This window comes from Panthera tigris, chromosome B1, assembly GCF_018350195.1.
Source record: "Panthera tigris isolate Pti1 chromosome B1, P.tigris_Pti1_mat1.1, whole genome shotgun sequence".
NCBI lineage: Eukaryota > Metazoa > Chordata > Mammalia > Carnivora > Felidae > Panthera > Panthera tigris.
The window spans coordinates 14358581-14385622 of NC_056663.1; the positions used below are offsets into that span (position 1 = coordinate 14358581).

General features: G+C 43.3%; 1 protein-coding gene across 10 annotated transcripts in view; it reads left to right on the plus strand.

The window, feature by feature from the left end:
* Positions 1–27042, plus strand: part of WWC2 (WW and C2 domain containing 2) — a 208144-nt gene that overhangs the window by 155433 nt on the left and 25669 nt on the right. For all 10 annotated transcript variants that reach the window (XM_042982920.1, XM_042982914.1, XM_042982923.1 and 7 more), the window contains 9 exons: positions 2924–3053; positions 3884–3964; positions 4065–4151; positions 6564–6756; positions 8391–8555; positions 20964–21094; positions 23287–23485; positions 24703–24867; positions 26249–26341. In XM_042982920.1, the coding sequence (XP_042838854.1) occupies positions 2924–3053; positions 3884–3964; positions 4065–4151; positions 6564–6756; positions 8391–8555; positions 20964–21094; positions 23287–23485; positions 24703–24867; positions 26249–26341 (1244 nt within the window). The remainder of the gene's footprint in view (positions 1–2923; positions 3054–3883; positions 3965–4064; positions 4152–6563; positions 6757–8390; positions 8556–20963; positions 21095–23286; positions 23486–24702; positions 24868–26248; positions 26342–27042) is intronic.

Consider the following 27042-nt stretch of genomic DNA (forward strand, 5'->3'; position numbering starts at 1 on the left):
CCTGTTGTCCAGAAACCCCCTGTACGGTGGCAGCTGGCTGGGAACATGTTTTGTGAACACACGTCATAACTTCCACATAGATTCTCGTTCTGAAATAGCAAGGCAAAGAAGAGGGCTTTCTTTTAAAAGTCGGTCTAAAACAGATTAAAACCAAGGCAATTAGCATACCAGCTAATTAGTACCGGGGTTCGGTGTTTGGACTGCTCAGGGAATTCTATATAAATACAATTTTTGTTTCGTGCCAGACTCTCCCTTTCTGCCTCAAGTTAATTTGGGGAAAGCCGGTTCCCAGGTGCCGGTGTTAGCCTGCCATCTTGTGGCCACGTTACTTTTTGCAGCCCGGGGAAGGAGCTGCCCGTTGTCTTCTCCCTGAGCCACAGAAACAGAGGGAGAATCGAATTCTTTTTCTTTTCATGTTTGTATCCCTTTGCAAGGCGGAAGCTTTCCATATATTCGGTGTGGCTGTAAAGGAAACAAGATGCCTTGCCTTGCTGGCAAATGACCATAGCTGTGGCCTGAGGAGGACGGTGGGTTTCGGAGCTCACCCGGAACAGAATGTGAAAGAAAAGCCCCAGTGGTGGTCCCCAGGAGCCCCGCTCCGATCTGCACTCGGCTACCTCGTGCCCCCACACGAGGGGACAGGCCTCTTTACAAGCATTTTCCTGCCGTTTCGAGAAGACTGTTTTGTATTTCTGGTCCTAAGAATTCTAAGCATGAATGGATTGGCCAACTCAGACGTTTAAAGAGAGAGGCAGATCCATCGCGTTTGTGTGGTTTCTAGTACGGAAGGCCGAAGCGCCACCTGTTGGTGGCCCGGAGCAGGGGCAGAGGCAGGGCACGCGGGACACGGGTGTGGCGTGTGCGGCGCTGCCTGGAAGGAGCCAAAGTTACAAGTCGCGTGTTCACTCAGATCATCAGCATCAGAGACCAGAAGCACAGGAGTGGCGTTTCCCTAGTGGCCAGGAGGGAGCAGAAGCCAGCCGTGGGGCCGCCCTCCTGCCCCCCGGGAAGGAGTGCGGTGGGTGGGCCGTGCGTTCTGGCCCCGGAGCCGGTTCGGGCCTGCGCTCTTACTTCGGTGCAGTGAGCGTGAGCGCCTCACCCAGGCCGTCCGCCTTGTTGCTCCTCCCCTGCACAGTGGGAGTGACACAGTGTCCACCTCGTGGGGTCCTGGGAGGACGGGTGCCATAGCACCTGTAAAGCATCTCCCTGCGCCGGCGCTCGGCTCTCAGTTCACGTGATTAATACCACCGTGGCACCAGAGACAATACAAACCGCGCCAAGCACAGCTCCTTCCACAACACGCTGAAATTTATGAAAGAAAGACCAAGCAAGAGAGGAGAGCCGAGTGTATTCTGTGCCATTCGTCTGTGCTTTGGACCTGAAGGGTCTCGAGCGTTGCGGCTCTTTGCCCTCTTTGTGCGTCTGGAATTCTCTAGCGACTCTTCTCCACACTCAGTTCTCAGGGGCGGGGCAGGGAGGCCGGCCCGACAGTCGCCCGGGGTCCGAGCCCACCTGGGTCCTTCGGCCCCTGCCCGGCCGTAGCCTCGCTCCTGCCACTGGGTCTGCGGCTGTGTCTGCGAAGTCTGTGTCCGCGGCCCAGTGTCGCGGAAGCTTCCGGGACACGGCTTTTAGCTTTGAAACGCATATTCGATCGGAAAGCTGCTACTAAAAAGTCCCCCTAAAAGAATTACGCCCGAGAGTTTTATTTGTGAAGAGTATCCGGTGCCGAAGACAACTAAAAAGCACGTTTTTAACCGTAAAGGCTAATAATCCCCTTCAGGCCAGATCGCCAGCACTCGGTCCTCTCAGGGAGCGTCCGCCCTCTGTGCGGGGGCGGGCGGCCCCTGGTGGTGACACGGCTCGGCCCCCTCACCACTCTGGAGTCTTCGCAGGTGAAGTCGGACTTCCCTTATGCACATCTTGCCGGAGGACAGAGACCCCGTCGGAATGACGACGAAGTCCTTCCAGTCGGTCTCTCATTGTCAAAGTCAATTTCAGCTGCTGTGGCTATTCCTGGGGGTAATCAATAAATCATGCCGTCACCTTCACCCCTCACAAAGGGGGGGGGGGGCGGAGAGCGGCACTTCGTCATCGAGGAAAGAGCCTTCCCACCGCCAGAAATAAAAGGGGAAATGCAGCAATCAGTCCTGTAATCTGAAGCCGTAAAACTTAAACATCTTAACAAGATGTCAAGTCACGACTCAGAAGGGGGGCGAAATGCCTACGAGTCCTGATCCCTGCTCCCTCGCTGGAGGATGAAAGCGCTCCACAGGCTTGCTGCTTATTACATAGGATCGCAGCTTTAAATGAACGCTTCTTGCTCACTGCAGGATGCAGAGTATAAATATGAGTTAGAGATAAAAGTTAAGTGGTAGTTGGTGCTAAGGATTCAGTGGCACAAAGTTTTTTTCAACGGTGTTAGCCGGTGAGGAATTCTAGAAGTCAAAGACTTTTTTTTTTTTTTTTTGCTTTTACTTCCGTGAGAGACGCAGAATATGGCCTGTGGAGAGAAGGGGAGGGCAAAAGAGGCAGGAGCCTGTCTGCCATTGAGTACTAGATACCCTCTGTTGCAGAAACACCTTTAATATTGGAGGGACGCGGCCTCCTTGCCGAGTGCGTGGTGACTGCAGTGACAGAGAGAGGCGAGGGCCCAGGGAGGGTGTCTGTCGTCTGCCCCTTCCCCTCACGTCGGTCAGGACAGAGAAGAACCGTAGTCTCTCCAACGACGACCAAACTAACCGGCGTCCCGAGAAGTCCCGGTGCCTCGAATCAGCTACATCTGTTGATTCACAAGGCAACGTCCTTGAGTCTCAGGTGGAAGGAAGTGTTTTGGATTTCTCGTGACCAAACCGCGTGTGTGGTTTTATACTTAACTTTTCTGAATGATAAATCCTAAGAGGAACTATCGCTCGCCCCTCCCTAGATGTGGAAAAATCATTACCAAAAAGAAGAGTGATCCACTTGCTTGGGGAGAAAAGTGCTTGCGTGTCAGCTGCTGTGTCCGATGAGTCTGTGGCTGGAGACAGCGGGGTCTACGAAGCTTTCGTGAAACAGTAAGGACTTAGCGGGAGTGCTTTTCGGTGACCCTGTATGTCCTCATAGCTGCGCACGGAGGTGGGGGCGGGGGGAGGACTCTGGACTGTGAGTGCACCAGCGCCCTTAGTCTGCTCGTGCAGTGGTAAGGGTCGACGGCCCTTAAGAGAGGGTAAGGGTCGTCGGTGTTAAAAGAGGTGAGGTGCCTGAAAATTTCTGTACACCAAAAACCTCCCACCTGACCCGCTTGGAGACTTAAAATTTGATTAAAAAATTTTTTTTGTTAATGTTTATTTATTTTTAAGAGAGAGAGAGAGAGTATAAGCGGAGGAGGAACAGGGAGAGAGGGAGACACAGAACCCGAAGCAGGCTCCAGGCTCTGGGCCGTCAGCACAGAGCCCGACGTGGGGCTCGAACCCACAAATCGTGAGATCGTGACCCGGGCCGAAGTCAGACGCTTCACTGACTGAGCCACCCAGGCGCCCCTAAAACTTGATTTTAATGAGAATATTGGAGGTGTTGGCCAGTACCCAAATGGCACATGAAGTTCCTTGTGTCTTTCTGAAAGCCTGGAGTATGTCTCGGGGTGTGGTGGGCCCCAAGGAGGCTCAGGAAAGTCTCAGGCATCAGGAAGTCTTTCCCCTCAAGGTTCGGAAGCAGACTGCTCTCGAAAAGGTGAAGAAAGATTTAAAAGAGTGAGCTTTCGCTGGGGTCAGGTCCACTGGGTGGTGTCGGAGGGCTGTGAATTCAGGTTTTCATTCGGAATCATTAAGTGGCAAACGGTAACCATCACGGTCAATACCCCTGCTCCTAAATGGGTCCCCTACACCCGCTGTCGCCCTGTCCCTAGGCCTAGTGAAGTTGAAGATGTTCTGTACAGTGAAGGGGATGTCACCATCGTGGAGACTGCCCAGGTGCAGATCGGACTCAGGTAAGGGAAGGCCCCCCGGGGACGGACGGTGTTCTGGAACTCGGTGCCGCGACGAGTGGCCTGTGCTCTCTCCTGGTCTCATCAGCTCTTCTCTTGACAGATATGATGCCAGAAGGTCAAGTTTCATGGTGATTTTAGCACAGCTCCGAAATCTCCATGCCTTCCTGATACCTCACACTTCAAAAGTGTAAGTAAAATTAGCGAAGAACAAGTAGGGGAACTGAAAATTGTTCCCGTCTGATAAATTGTCCGTTGTAACCGAGCAGTTCATCCAGATAAAGATGAGAAGGACATGGCCGGGCCGACCACGTCTTAATCCACAGTGGATAAAACAAAGAATCGGAGAATGTGCAAAAACCATATTAGATGTTGATCCTTACGCAGCCAATTCGTTAATTAGCCTGGGAACCAAGATTTTTGAATCTCCCTTTACAGTCAGAAATTCTATATTGTGCTATGTTGGGGCCTGGTTGTTGTTGTTGTTGTTGTTGTTGTTGTTGTTTTAATTTAATTAAAATGTTTGTGGTTGCCTAATTATGACCGCTGTTGGTTTGCAGGGAATTTCTGATCTGTTACAAGAAAATGTGGTGATTAAATTTATCAGTACAACTTTGCCAAACACCTTATCGTGTTACGTGTAACGTGTCCTTAACATCAAGTATTCGTTTCCCGGTGACCATTAATTTCTTAAAGTTACTTCACGTCGTCAAATGAAGTGATGTCATTACTGCTCCGTAGTCTGTTGCTTAGGGACTGTGTTTCCTGACAGGTATTTCTAGCAACCTTTACCACCATTCACACTTTCTGGAGTCAGCGTTTCAGGGACTCTCTTAACAGCCCATGGCTATAGAGCACCAGAAAGAAGCCAGATTTCAACTGAGCACCTCTGACTTCGAATCCAGAATCCATATGTCCTACAGCCTTGCACTCAATAATATGTTCAGTCTGCCAGTACAAGGGCTTGGAAAGAAGTCCTATTGAGGGGTGACTCCCCCCTCCCCAGACTCTGTACCCAGCCAGGTGGATGTTTTTCTTATTGATAGAGTATATTCCTCAATGAGAAAGACATTGAATAGAGTAAATGTAAGAGTTCTGGATGCTTTCTCTATGGGTTTACTTTTAACCACACCTGAATATTCTAAGAATTGTCAGAAAAAAACTAGATCTAAATAAAAATGTAGCTAGATGGAGATCATTCAGTAGGCAATAGATTAGAGCTACTGGGTGTCTGTGTGTTAATGATCGTCAAAGCCGGAGGGGCATAAGATTCCAGGGGGGGAGTGGGCTCACAGGACCTCCTGAGTCAAGGTGTGGGTGGGATCCGCATTAATAGCAAAACCAGTAAAGAAGGAATGCTTACTGGGGAGTATCTGGATCACCCCAGAGAGCCTGCTTCCCGGGACTGAGATTAGGAAGTCCAGCCAGGGAAGACTGGCTTCGTATTGTTATTTGTGACTTCTCCCTGCCAGTAAATACGCGGACATACTGGAGCGTTGGCAGCCTTTTCATTTCAGGGTGGCGGGTCTGGGAGATGACGGTTCCCCCAGGGATCGAACCTATGAACAGGGAGAGCCAGCCCACAAGCCCAGGAGACAACCACAGAAGGGCCCAAGATCAGGCATTTTCTCAACCTCGTCCTGTCGGGGCAGGGCTCCCCAAATGTCCTGCCGCTGCCACTCCGGTCACTCTCACGTTCCCCCCAGGGAGTCACAAAGCGCCCCTGAGGTACGGTGACAGCCAGCACAGCTCAGGACCCGTGTCAGCACTCAGGCAGTGAGTTCAGCAGGCTCTTCTGCAACCCCCACCCCCTGTCCCCGCCAGCTCGCAGGCAGTCACTCCTCTAACTGGTCTGAACTTCGCCGAGACGCATAGCGCCACGTTCCTAAACCCGTACCTGAAAGCCTTGGCCCAAATAATGACACTGCAAAAAGTGACAGCTTGTGTGAAATATCTTCGGCCAAGGCCCACTAGTCTACTAATGCTGAACCTCCGTAATCAGTGTCGATGTCAAATACGGAAATAACGTGACGTGCCTCGGCCCTGCACGTGAATTTACAGCTTTCATAATTGGAGAAAGGCATCTTTTAGAGCATGAATTAGACAAGGCTGGAATTGGGGGTGGGGGAGGGACTTAATGGGTGTTCTCTTTCTGGGATTGAAAAGAAAATACGTCGCGCTGTTTCTAAGAATTGTGAACCCTCACATAACGGGTGCTTAGAAAAATCATTTGAAGGTAGTGTTAGAAGTTACCGTTTTCCGCGAACTCTTCCTCCGAATTTTACAAAGCGTAAGCCTCTTAAAACAGTTTGTCGTATCTGAAACTTCCGTGATGCTAGACAATTAAAATTTTTAAGTTTTCTTATATGCTACTTAGCCTTTCTTTTTCACTAGTAGGATAATGTATTCCATTCCTGGGAAATGATCATAAACACCTCTCGTGTAACACTGAGGGTGAATATTCTTTGGGACAAAGACAGCATGATTCTGTCTTCCCAGGCTCAGGAAGCTTTCTCTCTTTTGCGGATCATTTCAGACGGTAACTGTGAGTCTGGGATCACTGAAGTGCGCGTGAAATCCGTTTTATTCTTGTTCTTCGCAGGTATTTCAGGGTTGCTCTGCTTCCCTCCTCAACTGACGTCAGCTGTCTGTTTCGAACGAAAGTCCATCTAGCCACAGAATCCATTCTGTTCAACGACATGTTCCGAGTGGCCATCTCCCAAACAGCCTTACAGCAGAAGACGCTGAGAGTGGATCTCTGCTCTGTCAGTAAACACCAAAGTGAACAATGCCTGGTAGGTCGTGTTGCAATTAACCATCATCAAGTAACACCTCTGGCTGCATATCCTGACAACGGCCGTCTAGCTGCCGTTTGCCAGCCCCGATACCGCTCTAGATCTGCCCAGTGCCTTGGACACACCCAGTGATGGGTTCTTTTTTTTTTTTTTTTTTTTTTAATCTGGAGTAGTGATTTCTGGCTTTCATCCTCTTATTCGAGAACTTTCAAATCTGCTTCTTAACTGTGATTTTCTGGAAACCTACCCAGTCTACCCTTTGGCTAAAGCCGAACTCTGAGCTCTGTCACGACTGTCACTCCGAGCGTGTTTATTATTCCCAGCACGAGTGTTGTGCTCGGTGCTCCGTACGCGTTCTGTCATTTAATCCTCGCGGCTGTCCTAGGGAAAAGGTATGATGACCCTCCTTTCAGATAAAGAACTGCCATACGAGGTAGCGTGTCCGGGGTCACACAGCTGGTGAGGGATGGAACCAGGTATCAAAACGCACCCCACGCATAATGCACCGTCACAGATTGAAATCAGGCGGGAGTCTGACTGTGTAGTCCCATTATTCTCCCCTGCCCTGACGTTGCAGCTTCTAGGAAGACTTCAGTGTTGCTGTTGAGAGGAATATGATATTTAAACGCTAAAGCAAAAGACTTCATATGTCACTAAAAGTGAGTTTTGCTCACCACTGTACATAATAACTAGAGAACCGTTGCACAGCAGGCAGGTGACACAGGGGGGTCAGATGTGAGTCTCTAGAGGTGTGCCCGTGCGTTCAACAACAGCGCGGGTCTCTGGTTGACTCTCCTTAGCGGTACAATGGGAAGCACGAAAACACGCTTCATGACGAGCAAAGTTTAAAAGGTAGAGAGACTTCTTGTAAGTATTTCCTCTTCTTTATATGAAAACAATATTTGATAATATTACCTGAGCATAAAAAAAAAGAAGCAAAGCTAACAGACAGACTCATTAGGCTGTCAGAAAGGCGTGTACCGCAATAGATATGGATGTCGGGAGCTCTATAAAATTAGTAGGTATGTTAATTAATCTCCTTTAAAAAAAATGATACAGTTCAGTTAGATTCTGGCTCATATGTGTGATTCGCTGGAATGTAAAAGCTTTTTTTGACGTACTACTAACTTACCCAAATTAAAATTTTGCTGTCTGGTCTCTCATTTAAGAACCACTATAGAGTTTTTATTTGTTTTTGAACTTTACAGTGGACAATGGGTTTTTGTGAGTAATAATCAAATGTTGCAGTGTATTGTGAGAGGTATTATGGTTTCTGCTTAGTCGTTTACTCTTTTAATTTTCATTTTTTGTCTTTTCGTTTAAGAATAATTCCACACGTACAAAAAGTTGCATGCTCTGTCATTAGGTTTTGGCAAAATAGTATCTCACAAAATAATCCCAGGGTTGGCTTCTAGATTGGGATTATTTCTTATTTAGTCACACCTAAAAATATAAGACATCTTCAGGTTTAAAACAAAAAATCCACCGATGCTTTAGAACATGAGTATTGCATGTTTTAAATCCTAACACAAGCTTTCCCAATAATCTTAATAGTATGAGAGGAAGCAAATATGAATTTAAACATGTTATTTCTCTCTCTTCTTTGCTCCCCCCGCCCCCTTCATTTCACATAGGCTGGAACTCAGATCAGTTTGGCCGACTTACCGTTTTCCAATGAGATTTTCACTCTGTGGTATAACTTGCTGCCTTCTAAACAAATGTCTCGCAAAAAGAATGGCGAAGAAAATGAGGATTCCGTATTTCGACCAGACCAGCCGTTAATCGAGCCTATAGACTTGGTGAGTCACGTTCGGAGAAAGGGCTCATAGTGTGACCGGATGAAACCGTGCAGAATGGCCGCGGTGCCCGCTTGCTCCCACGTGCTTTCACATAACTGTCCTCTCCTCCTCTGACCGCTCACCCTTCCTCCCGGCTTCCCAACAACGACGACACCAGACGCTCATTTCTGCTCACACGTCCTTCCGTCACAATAAACCGATGCAGAGCCTTCATTGGTTTAGGTGACCGTGGAAGACCTTTTGATTCAAATTTATACTTCTGTGCGGTTGTGTGCGTGTCTTTGATTCCTCTGCCAGGTTATCCGTTCGGAACTCGGGTAATTTGCAAATGTTAAATCGCCAAGGCCAAAGAGGGCCTTCGTTTCTATCCGTGGCATCAATATCCATAAATAGTTTTCCAGGAAAAAGGTTTTTTTTGTAACCAACAGCCATACCTCCAACGTTTCAGAAAACGTACAGAGGGGCATTTGGGGAGGCCGTTCATCGCTGACTTGGCATTTGTGAACCTTGTTACCGAGTTCAAGTTTATTTTCGATTATCTGTGGGGAAAGAGCTTACTAAGCAGAAGTCAGATAATCACTGATCGTCGACCGTGTGCAGGGCGCCAGAGTGGACGTCGCGGTGGGTGGTGAAGGGGGCGCAGACGCCGGGAGAGCTCACAGTCCGTGCCCGCAGCCGGCCCGGAGTCAGGCCCCCAGGACGATGGAATGCGACGTCGCCTTTGAGAGTGCTTCTGTAATGGTCACACTGTGGGGAAATGGCTGCTCACAGCTCAATGCAGTGTAACTCACATACCACACGGTTCCTCCACTTAACACGTACCTCACCCATGTGAAGCACGCAGTTCAGTGGCTTTTAGTATGTTCACGGGGTTGGGCCTCCAGCACCACAATCTGGTTATTAGAACATTGTCGTCATCCCTGAAAGAAGCCCTGTGCCCGTTAGCGGTCCCTCCCCGTTCTCCCTAACGCCTCTCCCCCGAGGCAACCACTCGTCTTTCTGTCTCTGTACATTTGCTTGTTACGGACATGTCAGATAAATGGGATAAGACGGTATTTGTTCTTTTGTGACTACCTCTTTCACTCAGCGTACTGTTTTCAGGGTACATCCATATTCCAGCATGTATCAGTACCTCATTCCCTTTTATTGCCAAATAATACCGCATCATATGGATATACCACCTTTTTTCTGTCTGTTCATCAGCTGATGGGCATTTGGGCTGTTTGTGCTTTAAAAAACTTTTTTTTAATGTTTATTTTTTGAGAAACAGAGAGCACAAGCAGGGGAAGGGCAGAGAGAGAGGGAAACACAGAATCCGAAGCAGGCTCCAGGCTCTGAGCTGTCAGCACAGAGCCCGACACGGGGCTCAAACCCACGAGCCGTGAGATCGTGACCTGAGCCGAAGTTGGACACTTAACCGATTGAGCCACCCAGGCACCCCGTTTCCCTACACTCTTACCACAAATCTGGCCTTCTGATTTTAGCCATGTTAGTGTTGTGTGAAGTACGATCTCGTTATGGTTTTGATTTATACCCCTAATGACTAATGATACTGAGCATATTTTCATGGACTTACTGGCCATTAGTATGTTTTTTTCTTTTTTTTTTTTTCTTTAAATCCAAGTTAGTTAACATACAGTGTAATAATGATTTCAAGAATAGAATTTAGTGATTCATCACTTACATATAACACCCAGTGCTCATCCCAACAAGTTCGCTCCTTAATGCCCATCACCCATTTAGCCCAGCCCCCCACCCATCGCCCCACCAGCAACCCTCAATTTGTTCTCTGTATCTAAGACTCTCTTATGGTTTGCCTCCCTCTCTGTTTTTATCTTATTTTTGCTTCCCTTCCCCTATGTGCATCTGTTTTGTGTCTTGAATTCCACATATGAGTGAAACCATATATTTGTCTTTCTCTGACTTGTTTCGCTTAGCATAATACACTCTAGTTCCATCCACACTGTTGCAAGTGGCACGATTTCATTCTTTTTGATCACCAAGTAGTATTCTATATATATATACACCACATCTTCTTTACCCACTCATTAGTCGATGGACATTTGGGCTCTTTCCATAATGTGTCTATTGTCAATAGTGCTGCTATAAACATTTGGGGTGCATGTGCCCCTTCGAATCAGCATTTTTGTATCCTTTGGATAAATACTGAGTAGCGCAATTGCTGGGCCGTAGGGTAGCTAGAGCTAAAACCTAAAATTTTTAGTTTTTTGAGGAACCTCCACATTGTTTTCCAGAGCGGCTACACCAGTTTGCATTCCCGCCAACAGTGCATTCCCACCGCATCCTCGCCAACATCTGCTGTTTCCTGAGTTGTTAACGCTAGCCATTCTGACAGGTGTGAGGTGGTATCTCATTGTGATTTTGATTCGTATTTCCCTGATGATGAATGATGTTGAACATCTTTTCATGTGTCTGTTAGTCATCTGGATGTCTTCTTTGGAAAAGTGTCTATTCATGTCTTTTGCCCATTTCTTCACTGGATTGTTTGTTTTTTGGGTGTTGAGTTTGAGAAGTTCTTTGTAGATTTTGGATACTGACCCTTTATCTGATATGTCATTTGCAAATATCTTCTCCCATTCTGTCGGTTGCCCTTTAGTTTTGCGGATTGTTTGCTGTGCAGGAAGCTTTTTACCTTGATGAGGTCCCAATAGTTCATTTTTGCTTTTATCTCCTTGCCTCCAAAGACATGTCAAGTAAGAAGTTGCTGCAGCCGAGGTCAAAGAGGTTATTGCCTGTTTTCTCCTCTGGGATTTTGATGGCTTCCTGTCTTACAGATTTAGCTCTTTTATCCACTTTGAGTTTACTTGTGTGTATGATATAAGAAAGTGGTCCAGGCTCATTCTTCTACGTGTCGCTGCCCCGTTTTCCCGACACCACTTGTTGAAGAGATTGTCTTTTTTCCATCAGATATTCTTTCCTGCTTCGTTGGAGATTAGTTGGCCATACATTTGTGGGTCCATTCCTGGGTTCTCTCTTCTGTTCCATTGATCTAGGTGTCTGTTTTTGTGCCAGTGCCATACTGTCTTGATGATTACAGCTTCGTAATCTAGCTTGAAGTCCAGAATTGTGATGCCTCCAGTTTTGGTTTTCCTTTTCAACATTACTTTGGCTATTCAGGATCTTTTTTGGTTCCAGACAAATTTTAGAATTGTTTGTTCTAGCTCTGTGAAGAATGCTGGTGTTATTTTGATAGGGATTACATTGACTACGTAGATTGCTTTGGAGAGTATCTACATTTTAACAATATTTCTTCTTCCAATCCATGAGCATGGAATATTTTTCCAGTTCTTTGTGTCTTCCATTTCTTTCATAAGCTTCCTGTAGTTTTCAGGGGATAGATCTTTTACCTCTTTGGTAATTTGGTTTATTCCTTGGTATTTTATGGTCATAGTGCAGTTGTAAATGGGATCAGTTCCTTGATTTATTTCTCTTTCTGCTGCTTCATTATGGGTGTATAGAAATGCAACCAATTTCTGTACGTTGATTTTATATCCTGTGACTTTGCTGAATTCATGGATCAGTTCTAGCAGTTTTTTGGTGGAGTCCTTTGGGTTTTCCATGTAGAGTATCGTTTCATCTGCGAAGAGTGGAAGTTTGACTTCCTCCTTGCCAGTTTCGATGCCTTTTATTTCTTTTTGTTGTCTGATTGCTATGGCCAGGACTTCTAACACTATGTTGAGTATCAGTGGTGCGAATGGACATCCCTGTTATGTTCCTGACCTTAGAGGGAAAGCTTTTAGTTTTTCCCCATTGAGGATGATATTAGCTGTGTGTCTTCCGTATATGGACTTTATGATCTTGAAGTATGGTCCTTCTATCCCTACTTTCTTGCAGGTTTTTAATCAAGAAATGATGCTGTATTTTGTCAGATGCTTTTTCCGCATCTATTGAGAGGATCATGTGGTTCTTATCCTTTTATCAGTGTGATGTACCTCATTAGTTGATTTGCGGATTTTGATAAGTCCCATTTGATCATGGTGAATAATTCTTTTAATGTATTGTTGTTTCTGGTTTGCTAGTATTTTATTGAGAATTTTCGCATCCATGTTCATCAGGGAAATTGGTCTGTGGTTCTCCTTTTTAATGGGGTCTTTGTCTGGTTTTGGAATCAAGGTAATGCTGGGCCATCAGTATATTTGAAAAATTTTTTTGAGAACTGTCTATTCAGATCCTTTCTCTTTGTTTTAAATTCTTTATCATTGTATTTTATTATCTCTTTATTAATTATCATTTTATTATTGAGTGATAAGAGTTCCTTGTGTAGTCTTGACACAAATCCTTTATCCAACAAATGACTTACAAATATCCTCTCTCATTCTATGGGTTTCTTTTCACTTTTTAAAAATTAATTAGTTAATTAATTTTTGATAGAGGGCAGGCGCAAGTGAGTGAGGGGCAGAGAGAGAGGGAGATTGGGAGAGAGAGAGGGAACCCTATGCTGACGTCATGGAGCCCAATGTGGGGCTCAAGCTGACCTGACATGGGGCTCAAACTCATCAACCATGAGATCATGACCTGAGTCAAAGTCAGATGCTTAACCGACTGAGCCACTCAGGTGCCCCTTCACTTTCTTGATGGTTTTGTTTGAAGTACAAAATTTTTAATTTTGATAAAAGTCCAGATTGTCTGTTTCTTTCTTTTATTGCCTCTGCTGTTGATGTCGTATCTAAGAAGGCTTTGCCTAACCAAACATCACAAAGATTTATGCCTGTGTTTTCTTCTGAGTGTTTTACAGTTTAGTCTTATTTTTAGGTCTCCAGTCCACTTGGATTGTTCTTTATGTGTGATGTCAGGAGTGTGTCCAACTTCATTTTCTTGTATTGTGGGTGTGTGATTGTCCCCAGTACCACTTATTGAAAACACTGGTCTTTCCCCAGTGAATTATCTTGGCACCGTTTCTAAAAATCAGTTTGCCGTAAGTGTGATTGTTTATATTTCTGGACTCCAAATTCTGTTCCATTAATCTGTATGTCTGTATTTATGCCAGCACCACACTACTGTGATGACTGTAGCTTTGTAGTTATTTTGGAATCAGAACATGTGCATCATCCAACTTTGTTTTTCTTTTGTAGGATGGTTTGTCTTATTCGTGGTCCCTTGCATTTCCATATTTCTGCAAAAAAAAAAAAAAGGCAGCTAGGATTTTTATACAGATTGCATTGAGTCTGTAGGTCGGTTGAGGGGTGGGGTGGGTATTGTCATCTTCACAGTTTTAACTCTTCTTATCCATGGATTTGGGATATCTTCCCATTTATTTAGGTCTTCATTAACCTCTTTAAAAAATGTTTTCTAGTTTTCACAGCCCAAATTTGCACTTCTTTGATTAATTTTATTCTTTTTGATGCTATTGTAAATAGAAATATTTTCTTAATTTCATTTTCAGATTTATCTTGCAATCCTACAACCTTACTGAACTGGTTTATTGGGTCTAATAGTGCTTTGGTGGATTCCTTAGAATGTCCTGTACATAAGATCATATCTTCTGCAAATAGAGTCGGTTTTACTTCTTCCTTTCCAATTCCTTTTAACTTCTTTTTCTTGCCTCTTCATCCTGGCCTGAACCTGCAATACAATATTGAAAGAAATGGTGACAACAGACATCCTTGTCATGTATGTGATCTTGTAGGGAAGCTTCCAGTTTTTCACTATTACATATGATTTTTGCTGTAGTTGTTGTAGTTGCCTTTTGTTAAGTTGAGGAAAATCCTTTTCCTAGTTTGTTGAGTGTTTTATCATAGAGACTGTTGGATTTAACCAGTGCTTTTCTTCTGCATCTGTTGAGATGACATGTGTTTTTTGTCCTTTATTCTCTTCATATGGTTTACTGATTTCAGATGTCAGACCAGCTTCTCATTCCTAAGATAAATCCCACTTGGTCATGGTGTATAATCCTTTTTATATGATATTAGATTCAGTTTTCTAGTATTTTGTTGAGAACCTTTTTTACGTCTGTATTCGTCGTTTTCTTCTGATCACCTTGTCTAGTTTCAACATTAGGGTAATTCTGGCCTCAGGGAATGAGTTAGGAAGTGTTCCCTCCTCATCTACCATTTAAGAAGAATTGGCATGAATTCTTTATATGTTTGGTAGAATTTGGCAGTGAAGCCCTCTGAGTTTGGACTTTGTGGGAAGTTTTTTGTTTACTAATTCAATCTCTTGTTCTAAGTCTACTCAGAATTTTGTTATAATACCACTTTGAGTAGTTTGCGTCTTTCTGGAATGTGCTCACTTTATCTAGTTTATCCAGCTTGTTGGCAGACGGTTGTTTCTAGTAACCTTTATCATTCATTTTATATCTCTAAAGTTGATAGTGATGTTCCCTCTTTTGCTCCTGATTTCAGTAATTTGAACTTTCTTTCCATTTTTCTTGGTCAGTCTAGCTAAAGGTTTTTACTTTTTTGAATCTTTTCAAAGAATCGACTTTTGGTTTCCTTAATCTTCTCTAATATTTCTCTATTCACCGTTTTGTGAATTTCTACTCTGGTGTTTATTATTTCCTTCCTTCTGATTGCTTTAGGTGTACTTTTTACTCTTTTTTCCATTTTCTTCAGGTGGAAGGTTAGGTTATAGATTTGAGATCTTTCTTCTGTTTTAACACAGGCACTTAACACTGTAAATTTCTTGCTGAGCACTGCTGTAAGCAGCATCTTACAAACTTCAGTATGTTTTAATTTTCATTCAGCTCTTTAATATTTTCTAATTTTCCTTGTGACTCCTTTGACTCATTGGTTATTTAGGAGTGTGTTGATTTTCACATCTTTGTTATTTCTTATTGTTTCCTTCTGTTATTGATTTTTCATTTCCTTACAGTGTGGTCACAGAATATATTTTGTAGGACTTCAGTCCTTTTAAGTCTGTTGAGGTTTGTTTCATGGCCTAGCATGTTCTGCCATTCCTGGAGAATGTGCCATGTGCACTTGAGAAGAATGTGTATTCCGCTCTTGCTGGGTGAGTTTTCTATAGGTGTTTGTTAGGTCTCGTTTGTTCACAGTGTTGTTATATGCATACATATGCCTTCTTATTACACTTTTTATCGTATCCTAATCTCACTTTAACTTGTTTCTTTTGTGGAGGGGAGTGATGGAGAGATTTATAGCAAAGCGTACAGATCTGATATGAATTTTCCAGTGACTTTTCACAAAGCAAGCACACCTGTGTAGCTCCCACCCGCGTCAAGGTATAGTGCATTATCAGCACCCCAGCGCCCTCCCTGGTGCCCCCGTCCGAGTCATTACCACGCTCCCCTAAAGGTAGTCTCTACTCTGACGTCTGTCTCTGAACTTTACATAGTGGAATCTTTCAATATATGTTATGTTATGTCTGGCATCTCGTGCTCACCATTATGTCTGTGAGAGTCATCTATGTTATTTTGTGTGATTGTAGCTCATTCGTGCTCACTGTTGTGCAATATTTCATTGTGTAATTTTATCACCGTTTATTTATCCATTCTGCTGTCGATGGACATTTGAGTTTCTGATTTGGGGGCCTACTAGGATTAGTGCTGCTCTTACCATCTTGTACATGTCTTTATCTTTCATTTTAGCCATTGTGGTAAGTATATAGTACTCTCATGTTTTTCCATTTCCCTGATTATAATATTTAATGGCCAAATGGATGTCCTTTTTTGTGAAACATCTGTCCAAGATTTCGCCCATTTTTCTGTTGGATTCTCTCTCTTTTTTTTCAGTAGGTTGGTAGCCGTCCTTCATTTTAGATTTGAGTGTTTTGTCAAATATGTCTATTGCAAATATCTTTGCCCATTCCGTGGCTTGCCTTTTCATTTTCTTAATGTTGCCTTTTGGTGAATAGAAGTACTCGGGTTTAACGCAGTCTTTTTTATCAGTTGTTCCCTGTCTGCTTAGCGTTTTCCTTTGCTATTTAAGAACTATTTGCCCACCCCAGGGTCATGAAGATGGTTTCCTGTCTTGTCTTATAAAAGCTTTATTGGTTTACCTTTCACATTTAGATCTGCAGTTCATCTGAAATTAATTTTTTTGTAAGGTGTGAGGTAGGGATCGAGATTTCTTTTTATCCACGTGGTAGCCCATTGGCCCAGCACCATTTGTTGAAAAGACTCTCTTTCCCAGCTGCATTGCATTTTCATCTTTGTCATAATCCACTGACCTGAACATGTGGGAGTCTGTTCCTAGATATTCTGTTGTATTCCATTGGCTTAGTTGTCTACCTTTGTAGAAAATACTCTACTTTTTTCAAAGTGAAAGCTTTCAGTAATTTGTTGTGTAGAATGATTTTTCTGAGGCTATGTGTAGATAATCACTATCAGATTAAAGAAGTTTCTTGCTCTTTCTAGTTTGCTAAGACTTTTTATTATGCATGGATATTGAGTTTTCTCAAACATTTTTACTGTCTATTTAACTCTTAAATTGATTACACAGTTGTTCTCTTTTATTCTCTTAGTGTGCTAGATTGTACATTGATTAACTTCTGAATGTTCAACCACGCTTGGATTGCTGGAATAAAACAGACTTCATCGTGATGTATTTTATATGTGTTTTTATATATGTTGCTGGTTTTGATTTCTTGATTTTGTGTTTGGGTTAATTTTCATTTATGTTCACGAGAGAGGTTAGTCTTTAATTTCCTTTTTTTTGTAATGTCGGTTTTTTTTTTTTTACTTCAAGGTTTACCAGCCTTCCTAATGTAAATTAGAAAGTATTCCTTTTTCACTTCCTGTGGAAGGTTTTGTAAGGTGGGTATCATACCTTCCATAAGTCATTGGGAGAATTCCCAAGAGAATTCACCAGCCCAGCCTATAATTTTCTTTGTGAGAAGCAGCCTTTCACAACCAAGGCTATGCAAGAAGTAAACATTTACCAAAAATATATTTTCGATGACTATTTTCTTATTTCTCCCAAGGATGGCACATAACTCACACCATTTTAGATGTCATGTTTTGTTTTGCTTTAACATAATGGATGCTAGAGGGCACAAGGGCTTAACTCTAATGGAATCCCAGTTGAAAAGGGCTGGTGGACCATTTTTTATTATAGATTCCATTTCTTTATTAGATACAGAACTATTCAAGGGGCGCCTGGGTGGCTCAGTCCGCTAAGCGTCCAACTTCAGCTCAGGTCATGATCTCATGGTTCATGAATTTGAGCCCCGCGTCAGGCTCTGTGCTGACAATTTGGAGTCTGTTTGGGATTCTCTCTCTCTCCCTCTCTCTCTGCCCCTCCCTGACTCATGCTTTCTCTCTCTCTCAAAGTAAATAAATAAACTTAAAAAAAAAAGATACAGGACTATTGCAGCTTTCTATACTTGTATTCCTTTCAGTAAGCATTATTTTCTACAGGATTTGTCTATTTTACCTAAATTATCAAAATTTTAGGGGCGCCTGGGTGGCTCAGTCGGTTAAGCGGCCGACTTCGGCTCAGGTCATGATCTCGCGGTCCGTGAGTTCGAGCCCCGCGTGGGGCTCTGGGCTGATGGCTCAGAGCCTGGAGCCTGCTTCAGATTCTGCGTCTCCCTCTCTCTGACCCTCCCCCATTCATGCTCTGTCTCTCTCTGTCTCAAAAATAAATAAACATTAAAAAAAATTAAAAAAAAAAAAAAAGATTAAAAAAAAAAATTTTAGCAAAGCTATCCAAGGTACCCTCTAATTTTTCATATATACAAGGACTTTGCTATGTTTCTGTTTTATTTCTCACATTGGCAAATTTGTACCATTTCTGCTTTTTTTCTCACTCTTGCTAGGGACCTGTCAAATGTTTTATTTTATTCAAAGAAACATCTTTTGGCCTTGTTGATTCTTTTTCTCTATTTATACATGTGTTTTCTATTTTATTAATTCTGCTCTTTTCTTTATTATGTCCTTGCTTCTGCCTTCATTAGGCTTAATTTGCTGCACTTTTTTTTTTTTAACTTCTTGAGATAGGTAATCGTTCAGCCATCTTCTTTTCCAATTTATGCATTTAGGGCTTAAAAATTCTTTTTGAGCACAGCTTTGTCTGCTTTTCACAAGTTTGATAATGTGATATTATCAAAATATCATTGAATTTAAAATAGTTTTTAATTTTCATTGTAATTTCTTTTTTGATCTATGAGAGGTTTTTTTTAGAAGTATATTTACTTAATTCCTAAACAGTGGGGTTTTCTAGTTATCTTTTTATTATTGATTTCTTCTAGCTGTATTTCCCTGTTTTCTGAGAACGGAGAACATACTATTCAATCATACAGAATATTGAAATTTCCTTTATGGCTTAGTATATGGTCAGTTTGGGTAAAAGTTCTGTGTGTTCTTAAGAGAACATGTTCTACAGCCCAAGTTTGTCAATTTTTGTCTTTCAAATCTTCTTCAAATTTTTCAATTTGCTTATTTTACCAGTTATTGAGAGAGATATTAAAATCCACCAACTTATGATTGTAGATGTCTGTTTCTCCTTTTAGTTTGTTAGTCTTTGCTTTCTGACTTCTGTGTTTATGTTCACAGATGAATATAAATTTAGCGTTGTGTTGTATCTTTCTGTTCAGCTGGCCCTTTCGTTGTTATAAAATAGCCCTCTTTATCTGTACTAATACCCCTTGTTTTAAAATCTGTTTTCGTCTGGTATTGATAAAGCTGTATCCACCCTTTTTCGGTTAGTGTTTTCATGGTTTATCTTTTTCCATCCTTTTACTTTCAATCTTTCTGAATTCTTAGATTGAAAGTGTTTCACTTGCAAGCAGTATATAGTTGCTTTTGGTTTATTATCCAGTCTTATAACCCTTACCTTTTAATTGAAATATTTAGTTCATTTACATTTAATGCTATTAGTGATATATTTGGGTTCGAACATATTATCTTACTCTTTTTTTTTTTTAAGGAAAGGAAAATTTCATTTGCCCTTCTATTAGATCATTAGTAATACAGTCTTTTATTTTTTGCTGTATCCCTAGTGATTACAGCATGCATCCTTGCCTTCTTAAGAGAAGCTACCTTAAATTCATGCTTTTACTTTTTCCCACACAGTACAAGAATTTTGAAAGACTTGAACTCCATTTATGCCCTTTCCTCCTTCTGCGAAATTATTGGTCATGTGCTTTAGTTCTGTATATTTTAACGTATATCCCACAAGATACTATTGTTCTATTGCCAGTCAATATTCATTTAGATTTCCCCACATCTTTACCCTTCCTGGTGTATTTCATTTCTTTCTGCATTAGTGCACTCCCATTTGGGTCATTTTCCTTCTGCTTGAAGAACTCCCTTTAGGATTTCTTTTAGTGCACATCTATCAGTGTCTTTATTTCCACTTGAAAAGGAATTTTTTTTTCCCTGCATATTCAGAATTCTAGGTGGGCAGTTAATTCTCTGAACACATTACAGATACCGTTTTGTTGTCATCTGGCTTCCACCGATTCTGTTGAGCTGCTGGAGAACAGTCGATCCTTAAAAAGTAATACATCTTTTTTTTTTTCACTGCTCATAAGATTTTCTCTCTTCCTTTGCTTTTCAGCAGTTCCACTCTGATGTGCTAATGTGGGTTCGTGTTTACACTAGTGAGATTCTCCACCATTTCATCAGTTTTCGTGAACACATTAACTGTAAAAACTTAAATTCCTTCTCTAAATAATGGCAGTGTATGGACCACCTGTAGGTTGCCTCTTTTATCTTATCCGTTGTTGTTCTTGGTTTCCAGTGGCTGCTGGATATTATGTATGAAGAATTGTGGAGGCTCTGGCTGATATTTTCCTCCAGAGAGGATTTAGTATTCTTCCAGAAGGCCGATTACAACATGGGCAGATCACCTGAGTCACTTGGAGGGCCTGAATTCCAATTTTTCCCTCCCTAGGACCGTGAAGAAACTGAAGTATCTGCCTACTGTTTTAGCCTCCCTGCAGCTGGGCTTTGCTTAGTTTCCCACCTCTTGCTGTCGGATCTGCAGCTGAGGAGTGGGAAATACCACAGCAAGAACATCGTGCAGAATACTGGACTCCCCTTTCCGTTCGTTTCCCTGGGCCCCAGTGTGCTGGCTGCCTTGGGGGCCTTCTCAGTTTTCATCTTCACGTTCTATCGATAGTGCCGCTGTTCTGCACAGCCACAATTTTAGCCTGCGTGCTTCAACCGCTAGAACTGATACACGTCCCTGGGGGGAAAGAGTGGCAGTGACGTCGCTTCACCTGCCTGCGTTTCTCCTCTCCCCGGGGTCTCGGCCTCCAGTCCCGATTGCCTGTGTCGCTCTTGGTTGCTTTAAAAACGCCGGAGGTTGGTTTGTTGCCTTTTGTTTTATTTCCATCAGCTTTCATATTTGTTCTCGGCAGGAGAATTGGGTCTGGTGCCACCTTCTTTTCCACAACTGGAAGCTTCAGTCCCCATCTGATGAGTTTTTGAATCGTTTCTCACAATATGTGATGTTAATTGCCGTCCGTACACCTTCTGTTCTCCAGGATGCCGTGTCAGCCCTCCTTGCAAGAACATCAGCTGAGCTGTTGGCTGTGGAACAAGAATTAGCACAGGAGGAGGAGGAAGAAGAAGAGCCAGGGCAGGAAGAAGAGGAAAGGGGTCCAGATGGAGACTGGTAAAAACCCTGGGTTCCTTTTGCTATTCGGGAATGCAAAGAGGGTGTGTGTATCACAGGGAAACCTTTATAGGTTCAGATATTACCCTGGAATTATGGAAAGCGGTGCCGTGTTAGGCTGCTACCACTGAAGGAAGGACCCTCTTTGTCATTAGAGAGTTGAAGAAGTTAACAGCAAAATTTTGGGCCGCGTCGGAGTTAACACAGGAAGGACTTTCTTTGTTCCTGCCTCCGTACGTTCTGACACTCTTTTCTGGGCTTTTTAAAATTCTTGGTCTCAGCTACCTGTTTTGAGGGGCGCCCGGGTGGCTTAGTCAGTTGAGCGTCTGATTCTTGATCTTGGCTCAGGTCATGATCCCAAGGTCCTTGGATTGAGCCCCGTGTCGGGCTCAGCACTAAGCGTGGAGCCTGCTTGGGATTCCCTCTCTCTCCCTCTGCCCCACTCTCCTGCTCTCTCTCGCTCTAAAATCATCATCATCATCATCTACCTGTTTTGAAAGGTGTCGTAGTTTATTGTCAATTCGTAAATAAATTTAAAAACTTACTTTCTTTTTCTTTAAATTACCAGAAGTACCTCTGTACCATTTAGGTTCAGGTAAAGCAAAGCACATATCTGAGTACTCATTTTCTATTTGTTCACCTCTGCCTTCTTTTTCTGTTTCCACCTAATTATCCATACCCCGTCCTTTGAAAAAAGAAAAAAGTTATTTATAGATTTTGTCCAGAATCACATATGTATAAAGAACTGCCTTTCCTGGTTTGCATTGTTTTCTCTAAAAACAAATTTTAGTGAATGCATCCGTTTTTAAAGTATAGATGTAAAATTATTTGGATTAATTTTAATGTATATATAGTTGCTTATACTGTTGTGTTTGATTGAACTCCTGTTAACACATATGCACATACATATATAACATGCGTTTGTGTGTGTGTGCATGTGTGTATAAAACTTGTTACAAACGAAGACTGACAAGATATGTCATAAATAACAAAATCTTGGACATTTGGAAGGAACAGCTCACTACAGTTAGGCAAAAAGGTACAGATATACATTGTTCTTGTCAGGAGCCTTTTACAGTGATTACCAGTCAGAGCACTGCAAAAAATAAATAAATACGAGAGTGATTATAAGGCCCATCATGATATATTTTTAAACACTAAACCTTTGTGTGTGTAAAACACAGTTTGTTTCACATACATTTCCAAAAATACACCCGATTTGTAGCATAAAGGAATTTATAGCTCGTGGAATCCTTTGCTAGCTTCCCTGTGCTCATCTCATGACTAGGCAGTTAATAACAGGCGTGTGCCCATCTGTCAAGAGTCTCACCAATCACAATTACAGCCCACCCTTCAGTTATCAGTGGAGAAAATGTTACTGTCCTAAGGACATGAAACTCAACAGACCATGAGATATTCTAAGCCACGCTGGTACCCAGGCTTTCCTGTCGATGCAGTTTATTCAGAACATAAACCCGTATGTACATTCTGGGGCCCCGCTTGTAATACCACCCAAGCCCATGCTGTGGCTTTGGTTAGAGACAAGATCACATGGCCTTAGGATTCCTGTTATTTCAGGTGTAAAACTCCCTTGACACAGGGTTTTTACCCCTGCTAGACTGTAAGCACAGTCGTTTTTTATAAAGATTTTTTTTTATAAAGATTTTATTTTTAAGAAATGTCTACAACCAGGGTGGGGCTCAAACTTGTAACCCCGAGATACAGAGTTGCACAATGCACCGAGCCCGCCAGGTACCCCGACGATGGATATTTTCAATGCTTATGTCTTTATTCGCTTTTAGCGAAGTCACTCCATTCTGCTGGAAGATTAATTTTATAACAAGTAAACACCTGAAATCAAATTACATTAAAGTGAGTGTCAGTGCTTTTAAATGGCGGGGCTAAATGTTATACGTGATTTTCAGAATATTTCTAATTTAACGCCTAAGAATTCGGTCCAATTCCACTAATGTAACTTTGTAGTACCCAATTATGGTGATTTTGCTGCATATTGCTGGAGGGTCGGTTGCTGATTTCATTTTGCGTGTAGCAGTTTGAGCCGGGGAGATGGCTTGAGTCGTTAACGTGAGTCTCATTCCTTGTGGGAGAGCGGTGTCCGCCCCAGGTGGCCCTGCTCACGCGTGCACCTGCCGGACCCAAGTTGTGTCTGGTTCTGCTCCGTCTCACCATAGGTTGACAATGCTGCGGGAGGCCTCTGATGAAATCGCGTCTGAAGAAGAGGCCGACGTGAAGTTGCCCGAGGGCGGTCGCCGTGCAGGAGACCTGTGCTCGCGCCCCCGCGTGCCCGAGGCGGAGGAGGTCGTGGGCAGGAGAGAGGACGGCGGTGCTGAAGAGCGCGGCAGCCGGCCGCCCGGCGGGCCGTCCACCCTGGTGAGCACTTTCAGCCACACTCCCCACCGGCCTGACCTCCGGCGGCAGCGCGCAGGCCAAGTCTGTCTCCTCGGGTGTAAATCCGTACCAAGATCTGTGCCGTAGCTGCTCACGGCAGGCGTTTGTGAAAGGAGGCTTTAAGATGTTCATATGGGCCCCAGTATTCATTCGTGACTTACGTTTTATGTAAGAAGATGAACAGTGCTATTTAGAGCTGTGTAAATGGTCTGGGAGGATTTATCAAAAGCGTTTCCAGAATTTCCCGGCTAACACCAGGACGACCACTGAATTGCGTCACGTTTCGTAAATGTTGTGAGTGGACACGTTCAGAGACGTGGTGCTCTGACCGGAATCTGCTCTGGAACGTGGCAGGTCGCTCGGTGTAGCGATGGGTGCTGGTTACGGGAGGGACGTGTTGGTAGAGAGCGCATCCCCAGAGGGAGGAAATCATTTTCAGGCTTGGAGGATGCTTGGGATGTCGATGATGGAGTCTACAAAACTCCAGCCCTTTGTTCCTGAGGAAAATAGTATTTTGCCCTGACCCAAGACTTCCTCCGATAAAGGAGCAAACCAGCACGAGGCAGCTTTTGAATCCTTTGATGCACATGAGATCAACAATAAACGTCTGCCTGTGCCTGTAGAGTTAGTGCCCTGAGAAACTTCTGTTTTTACTTAAATTTTATTTTTTATTACATTTCCAGAGGTACAGCGAAAATCCAAACACAGCTTCACAGCAGTTGCTATTTCCGTGTATGCATAGCTGCGTATTCTGTGTAAACCTGTAACTTTGTAGTATATTTTCATTTTCTTATATGTTGATTACTTGTATCGTTCTGAAAAACCAACCACCACAAAAACCAGGGATCAGCATGTTGAACGGTATTTCGTGTTGAAGTACTCCTAAACGAGATTCTCTACAGAACCACATTTACCCTGTGGAAATTGAAGGCTTCCTTGTGTAGGTCAGATGTGTTGGGGGGCACCTCCATTTATGGGTGACACCGTCCTGCTCACTGCAGGTCGGTCACTTCCCACTCGGCAGAAAACCATCTCCCGGGGTCCCGTCGGGAGGAACGCCAAGCCTGTCTCTCAGAAGCGGCCCTAGTGCCGGATGAGGCTCTGTTGGGAGATCAGCTGTTGCCTTTGTAGCTGGGCGAAAGGAGCAGAAATGTATCCTCATCCATCCGTGCCTGACAGATGTCTGACTTCCGTTCTAGGTTGATAAAGAGACAAACACGGATGAGGCCGGCGACACCAGTGTGGCAGTTCGCCCCAAAGACCGCAGCGGCCTGAGCACTCGGCAGCGCCCCTTTGTCCGCAGCAGCGTGATCGTGCGCTCACAGACCTTCTCCCCGGGGGAGCGGAACCAGTACATCTGCAGGGTAAGGGGGACACTGCCCCCCCCCGCCAGTGGGTGGCCCGCCGACCACCAGGGACAGTCACCGGGGGGTCTTCCGATTCCGCCTACCAACACGGATGGGTAGAAATGCCCCGAGATATACATGAAATACCACACTCTCATGGGTCTTTCAGTTTGGGTTGTTTTTTACCTTTTCTTAAATTTCATGTCTCATTAACTCTAAGCCATTTATTTGGCAAATAAGTGAATTAAGGACCTAGCTGCTGAATATATTTGTACTTCAGTGTGTATTTAGAAGCTTCAAATGACCTGAGACTTAAATATTTCTGCTGCATATCATACATGCCTCAAACCATGTTAATCCTGCAGAACCAAAATTAGGTTTTAGAACAAAAATCATCTTTTAATAATGCCTCTAGACACTGAGTCCCATCCCTCCCTGCCTCTGTAGACAATATGGTAGACCTTGCATCGGTTTGCCAAGTTCTACTTCCAGAAGAAGTCATGAGTGATAGTAATAGATTAATATTGTATTATTAAATATTATTAAATTATATATTATTAAATTATGTTGTTAAATATTATTAAATTATATTATTAAATGTATTAATATTATATTATTAAATATTATATTTAATTATTATTAAATATTATAAATAATATTATATTATTACATGGGTTAGAAAATACCCTCAAAATTCTAAACTTACTCGGTGCAGCAAATATTTTTATTAACCATCTGCTGGTAAGCATGTTTCTAGACACTTGACTGGACTTCCTCTGTGAACAGAAGAGGCCCAGAGCCCTGCCCTCACACAGCTTACACCCCTGTGTGTTGAGGCACAGTTACCGTGAACAAGTTGTGAAGTGTCTTAGGGGGGGACCGATTCTCTGGAAAACAGTAGAGCAAGTGAAGGGGGTTTGGAAATGGTGAAAACGAGGGTCTCAAGTTTAAAAGTGGGGTCCGAAGCAGGTGAAAGAGTGAGTACAGGCTGTCTGGGTCAAGAACATTCTAGGTTGTTCTAAACTGTGACTGAAATCTGGCCTGGAACTCTGTATCTTATACAGACCCTACTTTTGAAAACTGAATATTGCAAATTAGCCAAAAATACAAGAAATACTTCTATTTCAAAGTCTGTATGATTATCTTAATGCATGAGTTCTGATGACTGCCCCCAAATGGCAGCTGTTGAAATTATACGTAAGAGAACTTAGTTGTTTAAGGAAAGCACAGAACAGAGAAGAACTTGTTTAGCGAGGATTTTCTTAAAGAAACAAACTCCTGTAATCACTAACCTGCTTCATCTGGTAAGCTTCTCAGTTCTAAACTGCTAGCACGCTGTTATGCAGTGATTTTCTTTCTTTTCTTTTCTCTCTCTTTTTTTTTTATCCTTTGTTGCCAGTTGAATCGAAGTGACAGTGACAGCTCAACCCTGGCTAAAAAATCACTGTTTGTGAGAAACTCCACCGAACGGCGCAGTTTGAGGGTCAAAAGGGTATGTATTCCTTTCGCAACATCTCACTGTGTCCGACCAACCCAGAACCACAGATCGTGAAGCATAAATACCAGAACTCTTGAGCATCATTGCTGCACACTCGTGGACTATTGAATGAGGCCACTATACTTCCAGAAAGACACAGATGTCGTGTTAGTTACGGAGATGGAAGGAGGGTGCCCCGGAGAGCGGCCACTCAGTGCTGATTTGGATCCTGTGTTAATTAAGCCAGGAAATTCACTCTGCGGTATCCATGGAGAGGGGGCTTGCCGAATGGTTGATGGCTGCTAGGTCCCCACCCAACATCTGGCTCTGGAGCAGTTGTGGGAGTAGTGTAACACCCAGTACCTTTTTGGAAGGACCGATGTTCTGGTACAGGAGTGCACGGTTTTAGTAACTTGCTTGAAAACAGATATTTCGGGAAGGTTAAGGTTAACGTGGACGGGAAATCTCCAGCTGACCTGGGGACGTCGGGCTCTGGACTGGCCTTAAAGGATGAGTGTGAGAGAAGGTTTAAATACGTTAAAAGGTTGGACTGTTGGGGTACTTCAACAATTCCCGCTTACTTACAGCTGAAATACTGATGGAGAGTTATTTTCCTGCTAATAATTTGTTTAGTAATCTATTAAGCCATCGTATTGCAGCTTAGATGTGTCGTTTAAGTGAGGACGAAGCCTCGTGTGTGCTGAGCGAGGCAGACA